This window comes from Nelusetta ayraudi, unplaced genomic scaffold, assembly GCF_046127955.1.
Source record: "Nelusetta ayraudi isolate G7.1 ecotype Tasmania unplaced genomic scaffold, CSIRO-AGI_Nayr_v1 ptg000009l, whole genome shotgun sequence".
In the NCBI taxonomy this organism is placed as follows: domain Eukaryota; kingdom Metazoa; phylum Chordata; class Actinopteri; order Tetraodontiformes; family Monacanthidae; genus Nelusetta; species Nelusetta ayraudi.
Genome location: NW_027466059.1, coordinates 2,185,605 through 2,208,360, shown reverse-complemented (window position 1 = coordinate 2,208,360; position 22,756 = coordinate 2,185,605). Strand labels below are relative to the sequence as shown.

General features: G+C 47.0%; 1 protein-coding gene across 2 annotated transcripts in view; it reads right to left on the bottom strand.

Moving 5' to 3' along the window:
• Nucleotides 1-22,756, bottom strand: part of btbd11b (BTB (POZ) domain containing 11b) — a 71,793-nt gene that overhangs the window by 17,952 nt on the left and 31,085 nt on the right. For both annotated transcript variants that reach the window (XM_076019386.1, XM_076019387.1), the window contains exons 2-3: nt 10,967-11,119; nt 3,252-3,456 (exon numbers count right to left, since the gene is read on the bottom strand). In XM_076019386.1, coding sequence (XP_075875501.1) covers nt 3,252-3,456; nt 10,967-11,119 — 358 coding nt within the window. The remainder of the gene's footprint in view (nt 1-3,251; nt 3,457-10,966; nt 11,120-22,756) is intronic.

The window sequence follows — 22,756 nt, the reverse complement described above, 5'->3', positions numbered from 1 at the left end:
CATCTTCAATACCCTTCAATATACCTTTCTCCAGCACTCGGAGTTGTGGGGGTGGGGGGGGGGAGAGAGGGGGGTCTGCTGGGGACGATCCCAAATGTCACGGGGCCGGACAAGTCGTCAGTTCATCGCAGGAAACTGACGACCGTTGGCTCTCTCACACACTCGTACGGACAATTTAGAGTTTTCCAATTCACCTCACATGCATGTTTCGCCGGAGAACCCGGACAGAACCCACGCGGACACAGGGAGAACTTGCAAACTGCACGCAGACATGCCCTGGGCCCTCCACTCATTTTTATTTATCAATTCATTTATTTATGTATGTATTTATTTATTTCTACCGTGTCACAACACAAAGCCCGACTCTCCCTAACACTTTTGCCTGGACGTCTCTGTCCTCCTTTTATCAAAATCCAATGTGACGAGAGGTGCGAACAAACATCCCAGACGGGGGCCAAACGACAACTTCTATCGCTGCGCGGCTGGCGACGTCATAAATAAACATGGCGCGAAAAAACACCAAACTCAGCCGTTATCCGCAATCGTGTCACCCCCCCCCCCCCGCCCCATGCAACGCTGTAAAAATCTAGTTGCTCCAGCCATAAAAATGTCATTTTTCAAGCTGCCTGCTACATTCACTCCATTTCCGATTCTGCCAGCTTAAGCTTTTTTTTGGTGGCAGCCAGGAACACTTTCTATTCATGTTACTACCTCTCCTTTGATAGAGACATTAATTTAAATACTCGTCGTTCAGCTTCCCGCAGAGGAAACTACGTCTTGGCACTCTACATGGGAGCCCTTCCTAAAGCTGTCCTATTAATACGGCCTTATCCAGTTGGTAAAGAGCCCAGAGAAAACACATGTAAGGGAGAAACAAAACTTGACTGGATGACGATCAGACGCTTCTTTCCATCTATCCGAGGCTGCATCTGACGGCCACATGGGAAACCCTTCGCTCATCCACTGGCTGTTAAATTGAAGGGACCTCGACCCTGAACTGATCCTGACCTGGCACGTGCAGATAACCCTTTTTGCAGCTTCCTCTAATTCAGCGTTTCTCAACTGGTGGGTCGCTGTTTTGATTGGGTCGCAGTTTTGTGGGCAGTTTCCCCTGTTTTTTTAATATTAAGAGATTGTTTTATATATATATATATATATATATGTATATTTATATATGTATATATATACACATATATATATATATATATATATATATATATATATATATATATATATATATATATATATATATATATATATATTTTTTTTTTATTTTTTTATATATATATATTAAAATATATATATACATGTGTGTTTATCTACAAGAAAAAATAAAAAGTGGGCTCTCATTTTTATTTTTGTGGAATAAATTTGGGTTGCGACTTCACGATAAGTAAAAAAGAAATTGTGGGTTCTGCGACTCCACGAGTTAAGAACCACTGCTCTACTTCCTGCACCGGTGACCACGCTTATTCATTTCACAACTGTTCAATTCGTCTTAAACACGGCGCAACGCGGCCACCCGATGGCCGTTCGGTATTCATAAGTCGTCTCGTGAGTCCGGAGCCGCGCGGCCGGGACGTGAGCTGGCAGCGGCGCGGATGCTAATGTACAGCGAAGCAGCCAGCACACTGCACACTGAAAAACCATGTGAGCTGGCAAGCGCCACCGCCACTGCCGCCCGGTGATGTTGAATCAATATCAAATTAATGAGAAGCCAATACAGCGCGGCTAACAAGAATACTAATGTTAGGGGGACTGGCGTGAGACGGCTGATTAGCTGCTTCATGCTAGGAATACAACCAGGCCTTAATCTGCTGTGCTAATTTGGTATAAAAGGTATAATTTGGACACTACATAAAAATTTTTTTCCCTCTCTTAAAAGGAATAATGCAAATGAGTGTGAAGTGAATGGCCTGCAGATGTCGAGGGTTTATTCTGCGTCAACTCAACCGGAACTGGGCAGCTCAAACTTTAGATTTTTCTAGTATGACGTCAATCATTGTTAAAGATTTTGAAGCACTCGTCTTATTTTGGTTGTGTCCCCCTAATCTCTGACATGACCTACACTATTTAAACTTTATATACGCACACATAGCTAGTCAGCCAAATTTCATGGCAGCAAATCAATGGTGAAGACGACTTGCAGAAGTTTGAAAATGAGCATCGATTTTTCGCTGATCTACCGATTTTCACACTGGAACAAACCACCTCTAGGGTTTAGAGAGAACCGGTCTGAGAAAGTGTCCAGTGAGCCGCAGTTGTGTGGAGGAAAATGTCTTGTTGATGTGGACAACTGAGGTCTGCAGAAGTACATCTGTGAAGGTACAATACATCCAAACTCGAGGTAACAGGTACCAGCAAGGTGAACCTCATAAGCAGGATGCTTAATGAGAACATCAGAGGTTAAATTTGGTGTTTGAATTCACAGTTTTGAGTCTGGTGTTTACATTGCTGCAATGTTGGCTTGATGGGTAAATTACATTGAGTGGTAGTCTATAAAGGCAGTACTACAAGAATGATTTAGGGCCGGTGTAAAAATGAAAAACAACGACAAAAAAGAAAAAGAGGAAATGACCATTGTATGTGGGTTGCCATGTTTAAACTTCTAAAGCGGCTGTTGACCAAGACTTTCATGGATGATTAATCACACACCGCGGCCAAGGCGGCCAAGGTGGATGAAGACTAAAGATCAGATAAAGGGTTTAATATGCGATATCTATTATCCACTGGACGTGGACGTGTTCACAACATTTCACGCTGACAGTCCAAGACGGCGTCGTTAAGGATGTTTACATGGATAAACAAGAACTGTTTGAGTACTTGTGTTCTCACTGTGTGTCTGTGTAGGTGGGTGCCATCCCTCCACAGATGCAGTGAATAATTAAAAAGGACACACACACACACACACACACACACACACCTACACACTCATTAAAATGGGTTCATTGTGCAATTTCACCTGGGGATTGCAGGTTTATCGGAGACAGTATTAAACAAGCGCAAGCGGTTATTTTTATTTGATCCAGGCATTGCTGTGGTTTCGGGGTTCACGGCGACGAAGCAGTGCAACAGTGTGAGTCCCCCAAGGGGGCTTCTGGGTAAAATTCATTATTTTTGGGATTGGGCTCCAACTTAAACCAAACAGCGGCGGCGGCGGCGGCGATTTCATTCTCCGTCTCTTGTTTATCTTTCATCTGGCAGGCGATTGACTGTGAAAGCCTCTCTACTTATTCCCATTCCGGCCTCACCTCTCGGTCTGCAAGGTGACCTTGGAGGGCTCCACGTTGGGGTTTTCCCACTCCACCTGCGGGCAGTGCATGAAGTAGCACAGCGTGTAGATGGCCTCGGGCTGCCAGTGGATGGAGCCGCTCTTCTGGTGCATCGGCGTGCCATTGTTGTGGTTCTTCACGTGCAGCGGCTGTAGGTAGTGCATGGCCCGGGACACCAGGTCACCTACAAGGAAAGCACACACACACACACACACATGCACGTCATTCATAGCGGTACAAAAAAGAAAAGGCTCTTGAGATATAAATGGGGGATTCATGTGGCAGAGTGAGGGTGAAAGGACAGTTATATTTTAAGCACGCAGCCTTTAGGAGAGACGTCTGGGGAATTATCCTCTCTGCTCCCGGCCCCCCCAGGGCTCACGCTGTCAGGGGAAGTCGAGAGTTTCCACACACTGGCAGAGGGGAAAAGGAAAAGAAGGGGGGAAAAAAAAGGAGGAAGTTCATCCCAGTTCCTTTCTGCGCGTCTCACTGAAGGAGCGGTGGAGATTCTCGGCACTGCGCTGTTTGACAAATGAATATTTATGCCAGAGCATTAGCTTCTCCAAGCTATTTCCTCTGCATAATTTGTTAGTACTTAAAGGTCGACGAGTTGGAGCTTGGAGAAAGAAAAAAAAATCAAAGCTTGCGAGGGATTTTCTAATAAAAATTTAAATATTCTCAGTAGGTTATCAAGCGTACGGTACGGCGCTGGCCTGTCCTCCATCTTAAAAAAGTCGGGTAACATTAGCGCAAACTCACCTTGTTGGAAATGTAAGAAATGGACGGACTGCATCTCGCGCAGCCTGTTGGAGAACCTCCCGAGCGCCAAGGCGCTACTGTAACTTCAGCTGCCTCGCTAATGACTTCTCCGAACTTGAAATCAAGAAGTGCAAAATGGGAAACTCGCCTGATGGAAGCGTGTCAGATTCGATAGATTGCGGAAAAAGAAAAGAGGGAGAAAAGAAAGAGAAAGAATAAAAAGTCACAGGCCGTGCCGTGAGTGGAGGAGGAGGAGGAGGAGGAGGAGGGGGATGAGGAGGAGGAAGAGGAGGCATCATTTCAAGTCTTGATAGAGGTTTTAAAAAGCACATCAAGGGGTTGGATTCAAGTGGCTGCGCATCGAGACCTTCAAACCGGATTCAAGAAAAACACAAAGAGGCAAATCACTGCTTCTCAAAGTCACAGGGGCTTCCAGGGGCCACTGCAAATATAATTTCAAAAGACAGAAAAGAAAGAAAAACTCTTAAGCAGACAAATGGAACGGAGACAATTAGCCTCTGCAAAAGCTGCGACACGTAGTGCAGCAGTTCCAATGGGGGGAAAAAAAAATAAATACAACTACAGAGTTTTGAACATCCACCACTGATGCACCCCTGGTGCAACAAACGTGTTTTTTTGTTTTTTTTTGCGTCACATATCATCGCTCAAATAGACACGCAGCCAGTTCACCCTCCAGCTTTGTACCACAATTCAAAACTGTTTGCTTGAATTTAGCCGAGATCTGTAATGGAAACCCAGCGTGCGAGGCGGAGGACGCTCACTTCCAGGACAGCCCTGCATCATTATGCCACACAGCAAAATCCAATTTTGCCGAGCGCCGCTACCGCACTTTGCGAGCGCGTGCGTTGGCGGCGCTCGCACAGAATGCAATGACATCTTAAAGCTGATGGAGCTGAAAAAACCCCTCACGTACGCAAACGCTGCGTCCTGGTAAATTTATTGTTTGTTCAAATACACACACACACAGACACACACACACACACACACACACACACACACACACACACACACACACACACACACACAAAAGCGTTATTGCACTTAGTTCCGTGGTACTTCACGTACTGTGCCGTGTGCGTGTGTGTGTGTGTGTGTGTGTGTGTGTGCGTGCATCAAAGCAGAGTGGGAACAAACAGTGACTCTCTCGGACAAAAGGAGCCTCGCTTAGCCGCAGCGTTCCGCCATTTGGCTCCTGCCAAAATTCCATTGAGCCCGAACAACAATAACGGGCGGCGGGTGTGAAAAGGACGCCTGAATGAGGGGGGCGGGGGGGGGGGGGGGGGAGGGGAGCATCGGTGCAATTAAAACGTTCAATCTATCTGGGCCGTCCTGCGAGACCGCGCGGCCGAGAGAGAGAAATGTTTTGACAGTAACGACCGTTCCCCTTTCGCGGAAGTGCGCGAGGGAGGTGAGCGGTTAGCGGAGCTACCCCCCCCACCCCCCCGTTCGTTAATCATCCCGTTGTCTCAGCCTTAATTGCACTAATGGGGGCGCAGACGAGCTGGTTACGGCGCTCCCTCCCAGGCCGAGGTAAGAGGAGCCGGAGGGCGACGGCAGCGGCAGCAGCAGCAGCAGCAGCAGCAGCAGCAGCAGCTTCTCATGCCGTATTTATGCTGCCCTGTGACATTTCCTTCTATACTAGGCTGGCACGGCCTCAGGAGGGAGGGGTGGGTGGGGGGGTGAGGTGAGGCGACGGGAGGGGGGATTATTTCCTCCGGGGGGGAAAGAAAGAGTGCAGCGGCGGGCGGTTTAGAGCGAGATTGCCCGTCGACCTTCCTTTCCTTCGGCAGGTTGGCGGACGGCGGAAATATCCGCGGATCAGGGACGGACGGGTTGAGTTGCGTGGTTGAAAGCTAAAAGGGGGCCAGTGAGGGGGGGTCGGGGACGGCGATGCGGCGCCTTGATAAGGCAAAGAAAAACGTCAATAGCCTTTTCATTACAACATCCACCCTGCCCCCCACACCACCCCGACCCCATCCCCCCCCACTCCCCCAGATCGATACGTCCTTCTGGATAATTAAGCCCTCATGCTAACAGGAGCGTTAGCTCGGTCTCTTCAGGTACCTCGGAGATCAACTCTCAGCGGTCCCCGCCTTGTTTGTTTGTTTTCCGCCTCTCCAGAGTCCTCGCACAGCAGCGGAAGCGTGCAAATGTACCCGTTATCCAAATTTTTAAAGCGCGCGGCGAGAGCCGGCACATTTACTGTCAGGTGCCGGTAGTCATTACTTCAGGAAAAAAACGACTAAACTTGCAACCGCTGTTTTAACGCAGCGGGAGGAAGACGGTTGTTAAAAATAAACTCTCATTTTCTGATGGTGCAATTACACCGCGGGCCTTCGCAGGTGAATATTCTGGTGGACGAGCGGCTCCTGCCTCTGATACTGATGAATGCGCCGGCGCCGCTCGCCGCAGCTGTTGCCTTCATCACACTGTCTGTTTCAATTATTTTCCGCCACGCGGCCGTGATTGCATCTAATGGCCGCCCGTGGCTGCCCCGACTCAACAAGAAGAGTTTTTTTTTTCCTTCCCGTTGTTGCTTTTGTCCGATCAGCAGGAGAGAAGTCACGCACCGCCGTGTCGCAGAACAAGAGAGCGAATCTTCACTGCAGGCCGAGTGGTGATGCGGCGACCTTGTGATGTGACGTCACCCTTCCCAGTATTGACTCCATCCATTGCAATCGCTGTTTCACCTTTCAGAGCGGCTCAAACAGGGAAAAGTTTCATATGAGGAAGATAACTTCAACAAAGAGCCCCAGCAACATCTAGCATCTATTCAAACCCCGTCAGCCTTTCTTTTCAGGTAGATGAACCAATGTGAAATGTAACCGTCCATGACAAATAGAGGAAACCATATCAAGCCAATACTTTGAGGCCGTACTGACATTTAAAACCAGCTGATGAGATTCATGGCTGGATTTGTTTGGAGCTAACGTCAAAAACTTGTTTGTTTGTTTTTTTCAGGAAGATTATCCCCCTGCTGAAAGTATAACATAATATTGGCTTTCCTTCCTGGTTGCCTGTTTGACCATGAGCTGTGCTGAAGGTGACCTTCGTCTCCCCAGTCTGACATGGCGAGGGAGGAGTTTTTCACATTCAAGACTGTGCGCTGTGTCGTGGGCCTCATATTTAATCTTGTTGTGCACTACACTCTTTTACTAAACGCTCCAGTATGTAACGTTTGGCTTGATTTATGATTTTATATTGGTAAAAGCTTAATATACTTCCCATAAATACATTCATAAAAGTTTATAATTGCAGTACAGTAAAAAATAATTTAGTTTTCCTACCCTTAGAATGAGTCTTATTTATGTATATAAAAATATACATATGCCAAAGGTCTTGCTGCCAGTTAGCTGCCATCTGCACCGCCGTATATTTAATAGCAGTGCAGATGTGTCCAGTGTGGACAATCCAGCCAACCTGACAGCGTGTGTCGTAATTATGGTGACTGCTCGCGTCTTGAAAATAAACCAACGAAGAAGAAGGTGGACGAGGTATCCAGGTTTGGGTGCACAGGCCAACGTAGCTCACTGGCAAGCTCAGTAGGGAGGGGGTGAAAGACGCTGCTATCTAAAATCTAACCCCTCTATGTTGCTGTTTCCTTTTCAAAACCTCAGAATATTACACACTTAACCTTGTACACCCTCTACCGGCAGTGGCAGAGCGGAATACACTCAATACCCAAACAAACACAAGATTGTTGGTCGGCTGTTGTGCTTTTGCCGTTTTACGCTGTTTAAGATGTTAGATTTTGCCCTTTGTGAAACGCGTGTTGGACGCTCCCACGCGCTGATGCGATAACGTGATGCTTAACGACACACAATATATCAGCCAATCGCTGCGTCACAATCCCGCTGCTCCGGTCTGAATGTATCTGATTCAGCGGGAAGCGCGGTGTCAAAGAGAGCAACCGCAATTAACTGCAGTCGTTCATTTAGAAGCGGAGCTGGTGGGAGGGGGGGGCACTGTTTTGGTTATAAGACAGAGAGTTAATTGAACATCTCTGGGCTCTCAACACACTCATTTTTCAAATCATCCTTTGCATAAGAATGCCTTCTGAGTGTGTTTATTTAGAGGAGTCTGTTTTATATAACAGTAATGGCTTATCTGCCCGGCTCGGGTGATTACATGCTGATTGTGTTTCCGCCCTCTCGCCGTCCTCACTCACTCACAGAAGTTCTGCGGTACGGCGAAAAGTGCGGCAAAGTTTTGAGGAAAACTTGCTGACAAACATTTTTTTTTTTTTTGTTTTTTTTTTTGAAGATTCTCGTCCATCGAACAGCTCCGTGTCTCGGTTCTCGCTTGAGCGCACATTATTTTTCCCAATTTGCGGCGTAGAACAGAGAAAGGAGGGGCACTGCTGACGTTGTCATGGAGATGATACGTCAAGATTGGTCGGGGGAAAATATTGTCGTTTCGGCGTAAACATTTATCGCCGGCGCAAACAGCGAGTCAGTTCCTCTCACTGCAGCAAATCTCCTCGCCGCTCGTCCGCCCGTCTGTCCGTGTTGTATTGATGAGGTCACGCGGGTACTCATTGTGATGTGTTGACACTGTAAACACACTGGGAGACAAACACGCTGTGGGATAATTGTCCAGTTTGTGTCCGGTTCGATTATCAGCCCAGGAGCTGGAGACTCTAAATAACCAAAGGATTTGCAAACAGTCAAACAACGTGGGCAGGAGGAAAAAAATAAATAAATGTCAGAATAGTCGGAGGAAATTCTATTAACGCGATGAAGTGTGCGTCAAAAAAGAGGGCAAGACGGCCAACGGGAGAAGAATCAAAGTCAGGAAGGTCAGACAAGGACGCGCGTTTGATAAATTGCATTTCATGGAATAAAATAAAGTTTGCACGGAGGAATTTGCATCCTCTCTAGGGACAGTCTCTCCGCGCTGACATTTAGAGTCAATTTTTAGCGGTTTGCCGCTGATTTACCTCTTTGTATTTTCTCATTTTCTCTTGCGGGAAAATGCCAAATTTGCATATTTGAAATGACAGTTCCACAAATACTGCCGCTATTGGTATGTCATGATCGCTCAGTCATGGCAGAAAAATGCAGCTTTAATGGTGTGGATTTTTTTCCCTCTCTCCCCTTCTCCTCCCTCTCTCCCCCTGCCATGGCCTGCCGCTGACTGGCGGATCATTTACTCGTACGTGTAAGTCTACAGAACCGAATGGGAAAAGGTCACGTGGCAGTGACCTCCCTGCGCTGCGTCTATAATCGGCCGATCCTCTCGCTTTCAGAAAAATGTTGGCTATAAATATGAGGTTAAATCATCCATCCATCCATTTTTCATCACAGTTACTAGGCAGGGGGCGCCAGAGTCGGTCCCAGCTCTCTTGGGACGAAGGTGGGGTTCCACACTGGACAAGGAACCAGTGTAGTTTTTACACAGACAGCCAAAACCACATTGAATGCATTTTTAACAGTGTCCAATGGGGGGAAACAGTGACACCAAGTGGTCACATTAAAAACTGCAACGTTTTTCACTCTACCTCCACCTCCTGAACTTGCCAGTGAACTACGGTGGCCTGCGCACCCAAAACTGGGTACCTCGTCCACCTTCTTTTTCGTTGGTTTATTTGAAGAGATTTGAAGCAGTTATGAAACGCAAGTCAATGCGAGATGGCAGCTAACTGGGACCTTTGCTACGCGTATATTCCTATAAGTATATGAGAAAGGATAGGAAAACCAAATGACTTTAATTGTACTGCGATTATACACTTTTATTAATGTATTTATGGGAAGTATATTAAGCTTTTACAAATATTAAAATCATAAATCAAGCCAAATATTACACACTGGACCCTTAAAATCAAATATTTCCTTGATATAAACAGGGAAATGCCGCCACTGAGAGCCAGCGCACATTGTTTGTAGAGACGCATATCAAACCTCGGAGTGAAATCTAATCTGCCGGTCGAAAATACTTCTTTGCGGGGACACCGCTGCAGGAAACCCAGTCATGTTTTGTCGGAATTCGTCATAATTAACGTGTTACCGATGGCGACCGGTATGCTGACAGGCCAGGTGGCCGAGACAGAGTGAAGGCAGGTTGTCCACCGACCGAACACCACTTAGGCGTCCCTCAGCGAGATGAACGGCCCTGTCCAAACGGCCGCGCTCCCCGAGCAGACACATCTGGCTTTTAGGGGTAATCGGAGCAGCAAAATGGAGACGTACCTGAACCCAGTGGGGCTGTAAGACTTAAGCTTGGGAGCCTGTAAGGAGGCTTATTAGGGATAAGAATCTAATCACGATGGATACAACTTCCTTCTTTATTTCTTTGCTTCTTGCTTTTTCTCCCATTAATGCTCTACGACCGTAGCGGCAAACAAAGTTTCATTCAGTTCTCCCGTCACCTGACAGACCTGGCCGCCACGCTGATATTTCCATTACTCCACAGCCACATCACATACGCGTAGCCTGGCTGGTCGAATGTGTGACAGAGCTGCCAGAGCAAGAAAAAAAAAATCTACTTCTGTTCCCATCTTCAACCAGATGGTTAAAATAATGATTTCAAGACTCAGTTCCCCCCCCCCCCCCCCAGTCCAAGATCTAAATTCTGTGGGAAACACTGCGTGCTGAACATGACATATTGTTTTGGCAAGGGAATAGTCGGAATTGAAACGGAGTGAAAATCAGCCAAAAGTAACAGGTGCCAGCCCCCTCAGCAGAAAAAAAAAAAACTTCACTTGCTGCAATCAAACTCACTTAACATATCTGGAGGAAAGATCTGCTGGCATTAGCATCCCTGGTGCCTGCTACGAAGGCCGCGCGCCGGCCGTGCGACCAGTAGCTCCCTCTGATGATTAATTACCTCGCTCAACCGCAGATAATGAAGGAGATGTAAATAATTGCCTCTTCACGTTTTTTCAACAAAAGCTTCTGCTGTCTAATGAAACTCACTGAGCTCGGAGATGCTGCCCACCCTGGTGGCCAGCAGACACTGTTCCATGGAGCGCAGCTCCGACTGGCTGAAGGCGGTCCCCTCGCTGCTCTTCCCCGCTCGCTGCTGCTGGTCCCGCTGAGGTAGCAGCCCCTCGGGCAGACTGAGCACACCTGGAGGGAAAGAAACACAGGGGTGCGGTGCATGAATATCAACCTTCTCCTGGACGCCTTTGTCTCGATGTTATTATTATTATTCGTTTCAATTATACGGCGTTTCTGTTTGAATTCTTCACAGTTTTCAGTGTATTCGAAAACCGGAATCGAAAACATTGTCACATTCTAATTGAAATCATATCTTCCATTTGTCCCTCCATTACATAACATAGCTTTCAACTTTTCAACAATTCCACATATTAACGAAATTCAACCATACCCACACTGAGACAATTTTGAAGAGAAAAAATATTTTTTTTACCAAAAACTCTCTCTGTTCAAGTTAACAGGATTTTTACTTTTGAAGTTCAGATACATTTTTTTTTTCTCTTTCCACTTATTTAAATAAACACACAGAGCTTCGGCTTGGCCGACTTTATGGCTTTGGCATTTTCAAACACTTTCTTCAGGAAGCGCATGGTTATATAACAGCGGGGGCCATTTATATGTGAGCCGCTAACAACAGTCATCCCAGCCTGTGGACGGAACCTGAGTGCCCTTTTCATCCTAAGTCATCACTTCTTACCAACTAGCCCGATTACAAGCTGAAAGATTCATTCATGTGTTTTTCCTGTTTAACATAAAATCAATTAATGATTATTTTTGAATATTTGATTAAGAAATGCTTCAAAATATTCAGTGATATTATTATATAGGGTAATTTTAAGAAGTCTTGAAATAGAAATACGGCTCACTGTTGCAGATGTGTCTATGTCAGCAACTCTGTCAACTGCCTAAATGTGTCAGAGGCGACCGCTCCTCACTCTGCTCGCTGTCAGTCTCCTCTCCCACCGCAGCTCAGTGCTGCACTCCTACATTCCCTGCTTAATGTTTGCCTGGTGTCAACTGATGACAGGGCCGAAAGCAATCAGTCTTTACTTAGCCCTTTAATCTCTGTGTGAGAAGTAGCTCTGGCTTAAATGGTGCCTTCCTCAAGACGCACTGCTCATTTAATGCAAATGCCGCCCGCTGCAGTTGAGATGCTCTGTATTCCTCCGTCGGGAGCGGAAGGATGTTTAGGTTGATGCAGCAGAATGCATTTATAAAAGTGTGTGCAGAAGTGTTTTTGGGGGGCAGGGCCGGTTGGGTGGGATGGGATGGGATGCATGCAAGCACTACAACTTTTTAGGCCTTTAATCTATTTTAGTGTCTCGAGAGTTTCACAATTAAACCCAGGAACATTGCAAAGATCTGACCAGTCCAAGAAAAAAGGGCTGCAGTGGTCGGGAAATATCAGTTCTCTCTCGATCTTCACGTTTCCTTTCAAACATGATCTTCAGCTGTAAAACATCCTGACTGAAGTGACTTTTCACCCCGCCCCCCGCCAGCTTTTCACATTTCAAAGTGGTTGGAAATAACCTCCTACTAATACCAATTCAATGGAACTCTATTATGTTAAAACAATAATGAAGAAAAAAATGGAGAGGCTTTTAATTAAAGGATGGATCAGAATTATTTCCTCATATCACTTTGATCATTTATACACAACCCCTATGGCTCATAAAACCGTGGTTAGCTTGAATCAACAGTGTAAAACTCCTGCTGAACATAAGGCTGCTCTGCTGCATTAAATTTTAAAAGGCATGCCCCTGACTAGGCCTCTTTTATGTTTGCTAGTCGCCGTGCGTTACACAGGCAATGAAACAGCGAGGGGAGAGAGAGAGAGAGAGAGAGAGAGAGAGAGAGAGAGAGGAGAGAGAGAGAGAGAGAGAGAGAGAGAGAGAGAGAGAGAGAGAGAGAGAGGACAGAGAGAGAGAGAGAGAGAGAGAGAGAGAAAAAAAACATCTGGAAGCAAATTTCCCAGTCATCCAGCTTGTGATCCTGCAGCCTGAGAGCCGCCGCCGTCGAGTTCTCACCCACTCTTATCTACACCTCTGTTCAGGTCAGAGCGGAGAGCTGCCGACAACCTGCTCAAACAGCTCCGGAACAAAGAGCAGCAGCTGTCACCATCTGCCACGGCAGTGTCAGGTATCGGAGGCAGCGGCAGGTTTCAGCCCACGACAAGGCAACACGATCAGCGACGATCGGAGTGGGGAGGTGGTGGTGGTGGTGGTGGTGGTGGTGGTGGTGTGTGTGGGGGGGGGGGGTTACTGAGCTGCTTCTGCAGGAGCTTGTCTGCGGGGATCACTCTCAAACACCTCCGCTGCTGCACTCAGAGAGCCGATGTGACCTACGTGAGGGCTACAGCAGCTGGAGAACCACCTGGCCACCTTCGGCACACCTACCTTCGCCTCAAATAATTGCACGTTGAGTAATTTCCGCTCTCGGAGCAGAACCACAGGGGTTGTCGCCTTCTTTGGCCACAGAACAAAAAGGCCCTCTGGTGAGTTTTGAAATTGCAGTGTATTAAAAGTGTCATTTTAAAAGTGAATGCCCCTGTGATTGATCTCTCTGCCTATTTTTATTTATTTTTCTGTTTGACCCAACTGAACTTTCTTTTTTTCCCCCCGTGGATCTGACACATGGATCTGAGATCTTCCTCTTCTTCTTCTTAAAGTTCAATTTTCCTGAAACTAATAAAAGATTTGAAAAATTCTGTGTGCGATTTTGAGTTATTTTTTTTTACAGACATACTTAAAGAGTAAATGTTTGAATTCATTTAAAAAAATGATTTTGTTTTATTTATTAATTTTATGTTTGCATCTATGTATATATGAGTGTGTATATGTATGTTTTTCATCTCTGAGGTTATTTGATTTCGATCAATTTTGAGCGGAGCATTTTTTATTTTATCCCAATGAAAAACTGTGATAAAAATATTCTTGTTGTTGTTGTTGTTGTTGTTGTCGTCATTGCTATAATTATTGTTGTTATCTTAACTGTAATGAATAGAAACACCTTAGTTCTCCACCCATCCTAGCCGCTCAGCACCTTAACCTTTGTTCGGGGGGAGCTACACTGACAGCGAAGTGCTGAAGTGCTCTCAGGACTGACTCAGGCAAGGTGACTCACTGGCTCTCTGCGTCCTAATCCGAGGCACGGTCCGGCCTCGGGGAGGAAGCCATGCAGCTCTTACACGCCAGCGACTGCATGCGGCTGCTCGCCCTCTGCGCTCGCACAATGACAGCTCTTGTCACAACCCCTCCCCGCCGCAACACAAGTCCCCTCGGAATCTCACATTCGCAGGTCTGCAGTTCCCAGCCGACGCATTTTTTTTTTTTTTTTCCCTTTCCCCGATACCGGTTCCCGGTTATTGTCACAGGATCCAAGAGGCCGATGGCAGTCAGGTGGCGCACTTTAAGCGGTCCTGTTCGCCATATGGCATCTAGAATATTCAGTGTCACAGAGGAGAAGAGGAGAGCGGGGGGGGAATGGGGGGAGGAGGTGGAGCGGGCTGAATGATGCTCCGGGCGTGACACTGCCACTGGAGGAGAAGTAATGAGTATGGGAGCTCCCATTAAGATGTCACTCAGTGCACCTTAGTCACATTCTGTTCGGGTGCCACACAAAACATGCGGTGCGTGGTTAAGTCAAACGCGAGCTCCTTGGCATTCATTGCCAGAAAAATGCTATTATGTTGTTGTTGTTTAAATCAAGGGTTTGGAAGTACTGTGAACAATACATTTCAAAATAAAGCAAAGAATGAATGAATAAAACACTCTGGAGGGACATAGGAAATCTTATGACTCTACACTGATTGTGACACTGCTGTCACCGTCAGTCACTGCCTCCACTGGTGGCCAAAACAGTCCATCATATTCACTTCATAAATGCTGTACATATACACATGAAAGCGCACAAGGACACTAACTCACACACCATTGGCTGACGCACACCATCATGAAAGATTCAGTTTTCGACTTAGAATATTTTGTTGCTTTTGTGATTTTCAAATGTACTTTACAGAGCAGCATCAAAAAGACAAGTGCAAGTAAACTATCATTGCAGTGAGCGCTGTGGCTGTTGGGACCTGTTCAGTAGGGCAAAACAATGCTGAATCCAATACATGTGTGCTTCCAAATAAATCAGGCAATCGTTGCAACAAGAATGTTTTTTTTGGATGGCAAAAATAATCGCAAAAAAAAATAAATCTGGACCAGAAATATGGTGAAATCCCACCAAATTGTTATTTACAGGTCGGTACTACGTTTGTTTTCCTGCCTGCGCCTGTCAGTCAGGAGGGCAGACTACAGTAATTTGGCTGCGCTCTCGCTTGTCCCAGGGCTGACTGGAGCAGTGGGACAGGAGCGGTGACCTCGATATGGCTCCTACCCTGCACTTAAATCTATTTTGGAAAGACAAACAGAGCGGCGTACTTCCCTAAACACACTGCGGCTCCACGCGAGCGCGCCGCCTTCAGGAACGAGAGTCTGGGAATAACGACGGGCGCGATCCTTCCTCGCGCTGGCAGGACCTGCACACTCGATAGCGGGACGGGTAAAGGCGGCGAGAGGCAAATGCCGGCACCGGCAAGACAACTTGAACGAAAAAGCCCGAGATACGTTTCCGAGAGGAGGCTTTCGGTGCTGCGAAAGGGTTAATCGTGTTGTTAATGCACATGGATGGCGTAGCGCTGCAGCACTCTAGGCTCCTGCTCCGTTCTGCCAGGGCCAGATGGCTACCATATGCATATCGAGCCAGCGATCATTGAGGGAGACGGAGCTCGACGGAAAGCGGGGGGGGGGGGGGGAAGTGACGTGCGGTGGAGACGCAGTCGAGAAAAACCGGCCTCCCGTCAGCGTCTTCATGGGAGAGACTTCAATTCTAGAAGCGTTGGGCAGAAAAAACGTGTTTTTCGACCTTCAGGAGCGCCTCCTCAGTCGGCCTCCGGGGCCGCAAACGCAACATGCAAATGTCTGGAGAAGGCGTGTCCGACCCGCAACACATGCGTTTGATGAGCGGGACCTGCGGTAGGCGGCGAGGAGGGTGAGAAACAAGCGCGGCCGCAGGCACACGGGGTAATTGTGAGTAATTATAAAGTCTTAATCCCTCTAAGTCTGTGTTTGGATGGAGTGGGACGCGCTCCGTGGCGAGCGGAGAGCTCTGGGTCGAATCCAGACTGGATGATTCTCAGTCGCCGGGCAAACACGTCGAGGATGCAGGCTGCCGAAGATCCTCTCACTCCTCTGCGGCGCGGATGAAAACACAGTCGTGCGCGGCGACAGATGGTCGCACCTTCGAAAGTGTTGAGTAAAGTGGTTAAGACGACACATCCGGTCGGCTGGTTATGTTTATTTCACATCCTGGACGTCCACACTTAATCTTTTCGACTAAAAAAAAAAACAAACAAACTATGCAAAAGCTAAAAGCGAAACTGGCAGGTTGGAGGTGGCGCCGCCATGCACAACAGCGCCCCTCCGAGCCGGTGGAGTGAAACTGTCCTACCGCTCCTCAAGGGCACCGAACAAAGATTGCGCTTGCGGGAGACTTTATCAAACCAATTAATCACATTGTCACCTGGCTGCCTCCTCGGTTGTTTTGTGCAAACGGTGCTTACAGTCGAGCCTCAGATTAGAATTCTTGATTCAAGTCGTGCCTGGAGTCTTTGAGGTCCGCGTGCATCCGGGAACTTTGCTTAATGGGAGTTCTTTTGCAGTCAGCGTCATTTATCGCTCGCTGCCTAGCGATTAAAGAATCAATACTTTCACACGAGCGATGCAAAAAGAGGTCCCCTCGTGGCAACAATTTCACTTAAAACAAAAGTTTCTACGAGCTCAGCTGCTTTTTTCCGACTTGTACCTCATTAGTTTTAATTTACTCAGAGCAACATTATGGTTTTGGTTCGCCCTCTCGGCTTTCGTAGACAGCAGCAGCTTTTCTCACACAAAAAAAAAACCCTGGCTTTGATCAGTCGCTGGATGTTTCACGGCCATCATCAATTGGACACAGTAAGCAACTAGAATGTAAATAAAGAGGAGAACTTTCTGCCTCCAGGAGTTGATGAGGTTTGCAAACTTTGCTTGCCTGAGTGGATTCAAAATGAGGAATTACTGCAAGATTAAACAAACCGAAATTTGTCGAAGTGAAAATTTCAAACGCATAGCTTGCTAGTCAGGAGTCGGTGAACCTTGCAGAATCGGTTCACTTTAAAGAGGCGGGAGATAAGAGAAGGAGAGGTAAAGTAAAACATTTCTAGAAGAACCCACAGACAAAACGCAGAAGAGAAGTAAACGAGGGCTGCTGCAAAAGGAATTAGCGTGGATGCTGCAGCAGGGGCACTAAGAGAAGACGGAACAACAAAAGAAAGTGCTTTGAATTATGCCATTTCTATAAAATTTCAACTGCGATGTTCTTTTTAATGCATGCTAAAATCAAACTGCTGCCAACTGCTAGTTTTTAAATCGGGCAATCTGTTCATTTCCCCCATTTTTCATCTCTACTGTTGTTTCGATATAACAAACAGACGGACGGCCAGACGACTGTAGGCAGGACGCGGGAGCCGAGCTACAGAAAGGAGTCAGGTGTGAACAACCTGCTAAGGTCATGAAAGCACATCAGAGCCGACACTAAACACACCCTCACGGAAAACCCGTGGCGAGGGGTCGCCGGCACCCAACAAGGACTTCAACTAAAACGACGGAATCTTCTCCAATCAAAGGGAGAGCAGCCTTCTTCCTTCCTGCAGGCTCCGCCGCTGGAGCTCCTTCACTCTGATTTCCCTCTTTTTCATCTCAATCCTTCTGTCAAGGGTAATAAGCATGTGTGTGATATCTGTGAGTCGAACACTTCCCGCGGGACGCTCTCCGCACAATGCCGGCAATCATCGGCAGCAGGAAAAAAAAAAAGACCTGAAGTCACCGAGCCATAATCTCTCCGCTCTCCAAACGTTGGCTCTCTTTGGGTTTCCAAGCCGAAGTCCTCTTCATCTTCACAATTATCTATTACCATCTAATGATGGCAAGGTGAAGAAGGGGAGAAAATAAAATGTGCATGTTTGTCCCATTGAAAAGAATTTGAAAAATTTGAAAAACTCCCCTGCGAATGCCCCCCAAAAAACAACACAAAATGCCTTTGAAGTGTCGGGCGAAGAGCGATTGCTGCTAAATGCAACAGTGTTCTGAAGTAATTGCTCATTTAGCACCCAGGGCACCGAAGTAATTAAAGGATATGACTAATGTCATAAAATGGTATTTGCTGCGAGGGGATATTTTCCTGCGGGTCACTTGATAAAAAAAAAAAAAAAAAGGGGTGGGAGGGTGACATCATTCCAGGCTGCTTGTAAACACTCGGTGCCGCTCGCGGATACGAAAACTCAGCACCTTGTAAACGTGAAGCAAAGTGCAAAGTAGATAAGACTGTAAAGCCTCGAGGAGACAAGGGGGTTTGGGGTGGGGGGAGGTACTGCTGCTTCTGTGTACTAGTGATGTGCGAATCAAGACTAAAGTATAGATACATCCGATATCAAATGTGTTTGTTTAGGATTGATTATAATACTTAAGTATCAATACTTTACCAGTTTGGAGTTTACAACCTTTTTTTTTTTCGCTGTTTAAACAACTTTTCCACGCCGGTTACAGGGACTATTATTAGTATTACCACTACGTGCTAGACTGCGCTGTTTTTAGTTGGACTATATTTTCAGTGGTTTCTTTTTTGCCACTGATCTTTCATTAAAGAATGAGGAAAATAATCCGTGTTTTAGTGTCATTGTGGAGCGACAATTTGAAAAAAACTCATTTTTTCAAATTCCCTTCTTTTAACTTTTGTAAGAAAAGGTATCGGTATGAGCAATCAACAGCTTTGTTAAGTGGTATCGCACATCACTAACACACACCCACGTAGACCGGAATTTTCACAGATTTCAAGTATCGGTATCTGATCGGTATCGCCGATACCAGCCTGAATTTTACTCAGAATCGGATCGGAGAGAAGATTGCCAGTATCGAACATTACTAGTGCGTACGGGCGAGTGAGCGTGCGCGCACTTGTGTTGGCGTGCACGTGGCCAGCCAAATCAGAGCGCAGGAAACCACAACTCTCATGCACTATTAATGGTGTTTGCTAACACTCGTACAGTGGCTGCTGTTTAATGAACATCCCTGCTGCTGCTGCTGAGCATCGCTGTCAGCATGACTACACGCTTTTCAAACGTGCCCTGGTATTTTCTCCTCACAATGAAAGAGAGAGAGAGAGAGAAAAAAAAACCCTGTCGCAGCAGCTGCATTCACCGCTCTCGCTCGCTCGCTCGCTCCCTCCCTCCCCCGCGAGCTCGACGTCGTCGTTAGGGGAAAATGTGACTTTTAAAAAAAGCGCATGAACTCTGCGAGCGAGACGGGGCGGAAGGGGCCGGAGGAGCTGAAGGAGCGTTTTGCGACGAGGCGGGAGGGGAGGATGATTCAAACGATCCTGGGCGAAACATCACACGCTCGCGCTGGGACGCGAGCGGCGGTGATGAACGATGACAGCGGGGCTTTGTAATGCCCGAGCGCAACTGGTTCACCGGAGGGCGGGCTGATGCATGGGCGGGTGGACGGGCGCAGGCGCGGCGCCCCGACCTCGCGGTGACGGAGGGAGGCGGCAGCCTCGGCGACGGCCGCGGCGGGTGATGGCTAGATGGTATGAAAGGTTCGTAAGGAAGTGACGTAGATTCTTTCCAACTCTCGTCGGGAGAGATGGCGTCACTGCAGATGGCTTCAGTGAAGCCCAGGCTTCACTGCAAGCATGAATCAAATAAAATCAATCAATCAACGGTTAGGTTTAGGATCAGGACTCGGGTGGCGGTCAGGTTTGGGATTCGGGTCACAGTTAGGATCAGTATTCAAGTTACGGTACCGGTCAAGAATACAGTTTTGGAGGCTAAGGATGTTACAAAGGGTAAAATCATTGCCTAGCTCTATCAATGTTAGCCACCCTCTTTGACCTTGAAGCTTCGTCTTCAACGGGATTTTTCAAGACTTTCTAAGAACCTACGTCACTTCCTTCGGAACCTTTGATACCTTCTAGCCATAACCGCCGTGGCGGTGTTGCATCTAGAGGAGCCGTGTCGCGCTGGGAAACTCGCGAGTTGATTACGGAGGAGAAGATGGGGCTTTGTATCTAAAGGCAATCCTGCATAAATCCAATGGAGGGTGCTGTGACTGTCAGCGCTCTCTAGAGCTGCATTAGTGCCGACTGTATGCATTTTCACGGTGGCAGTACTTTAAACGTTACCCGCTTTGGTCTCTTTTGTGGCTTTTTTTTTTTTTCGACGACTACAAGTGTTATTTACACTCTAAAAGTCCAATTTAATGGCAGCTTGACTTCAAGTTTTCTCACAGTAATGTGTCGCTACCCTCTCAGTTCAAAAGTCAAAATGACAAAAGGTAATCATTTATTCTTTCAATTGTAGAAATCACATTTTTTTCTGACGTCACAAAGGAGGGCACTGACACCTAAGGAGCCAATACTAGGAACGCCTTATAACCTGTTTTTGTCCCCTTCCCAAGCATGTGGAAGGTCCAAACAAGCATCAGTTTTAGAGGGAAGCTAAAACCAAGTGTTTTTTTGCAGGAGGCTTTAAACACAGGGCTAAATGTACCATTTTTGGAGATCCACTGAGTTTTTTTGGACAAGTCATGCAAGCCTTCCACGTTATAGTCCATTTTTAAAAAATACAACATTTATAACATAAAATATGACCTTTCATTCCTGTGCTGGGGAATGTACCCCTTTACACTGACCACACACTCAAGACTGTAACCTTTTTTGTCTCACAAACTGACTCTTACATTTAAATTCAACCGTTATGTTCCATTTCTCTTCCCTTAACCTTTCCCGTGACGTCTGCAACATTCAGTATCAACTCCTGACGGCGGAACACAAAATTAATCTCCGTCTTCCCTCGGCTCCTCCCAGAGGTCCCGCGTCTGCAAGCAGGCGGAAATAAACAGATAACTGCTGCCCTCTCAGCAAAGAGGCCGGACGCTGCCAGACACCCGGTGTCTTGTGCGTCACCAGCGTCACCTGGAGCACATGTCCGTCCCTCGGCAACCCTCGTTTGCATTCAAAATGCTGCCTCCCTGAACTCGGGGGGAGCATGCGCTCGCCCGCGTTACGGCGAACCTGCGTGAAATGACCTCCCTGCTGTTCACGAGAGGATTAAAAAAGACGGCGCTAAACTGCTGTCTTTGCATGCAAATACAGCTGAGTGTATGTGTGTGTTTGTTTGAAGGTGTAAAGCCTTTCACAAAAGCCTTCTGATAAAGGAATTTACATAAATAAATGCGCCGCAGGGTTCTCAGTATAAAAAAATACCCCAAAAAAAGCCTAATTTTATTTGTTTTTTATCACCAAAGACCCGCTTGTGGTGTTTATCCAACTTTCTTTTCCCAATGTTGCCCCATTAGTCTTCCCCGAGTTATTTCGGGATGTGAGAGCAACAGCTTATGAGCCGTGGAGCCTCAAATCGCAGTGTAATTGTTGAGCTCACCTGGTGCAATCGATCATTTCTGACTTTGTAAAGTGGCTGTGCGCGCAGCGACGTCACTAAGTGCGAGCGGGGCCGCGCCTGGCAGAGAATGATGAGGCCTGGGGCCGCGGGCCGCGTGCCGCTCCCCCCTCGCTGCCTCCCCCACCTCCCGCTCATCCTCCTGGGGGACGACCCTGCTGCCGGCGGGGGGGGGGGGGGGGGGGGGGGGGGGGCCCGCGCGTGTCAAGCAAGTTTCCCTGTGACTTTGATAACGCGAAAGCCCTTACATCCTAACTGTGGGCGTTCAAATCTGAACAAGGCCGAAAACCCCTGGAGAGGAGCCCCCACTGACCTCAGCTGTTGCGCTTATTATGATAAATGTGGAAAGTCTGGAGGAAAAAAGAAAAATCATCTTTGTTAAGTCTTATGAATAATTGCTTCCTGTGGCTGAGGCTGTAATTAAACAATTTGCCACAAATCAGCCATGCAAACACCCAGTCTCACGCGTCCACAGCGGCACTTCCGTCATGGGAATCATAACACTGAGGGTCTGATATTACAAACAAACAACAAATTAATGTTAACACTGCTTTAACTGTGAAATCTTCCACTTGTGTTGCTTGCATAGCTCTAGAGCTCAACCCTTTGCGATGTCACAAGGGGCACTGATACCTCTGACCACTCAGTGATGACAGCCTTAGTCACTTGCACACTCCATGACCACCTTGACGTCATTTGGGTCACTTGCATCCGAGTTGTGTCCGTTTCTTTTCTGAATGTGGAACGTCCCAACAAATGGAATATTGGATGTTGGAACCATTAGTTTTAGCAGGAGCTAAAACTGAGCAAACATTCCCTGTTTTATGGCGATTCATAGACTTTTTGTGATTATTTAAACATGCGAGGCTGCTCCACTGGAGTGGAGGATGAAAAACAAAAAGGTCTGAAAATGTGTATAATAGAGGATTTTAAAAAAAACAACCAAGTGGTATCTAGCAAGGCATACAGGGAGGTTTCTAGAGGAACAAAATGGGTGCAATATATAAATGAGCCAAATGTAAACAAACAAGGACACATTCCCACAGTGCTGGTTGTTATTACAAGTCAAAAACTGTCGCGGCTCTTGTCAGCTGAATGTCCTTTAACGAACACACAAGCCCGTGCCAAAGTAAATATTGGAGGTATCGTATTTTGGACGCTCGCCCCTGCACCAACGGAGAATTGTCGGCTGCAGGCAGCAAGTCAGCCGGGTCAGCACCCCCAGATCC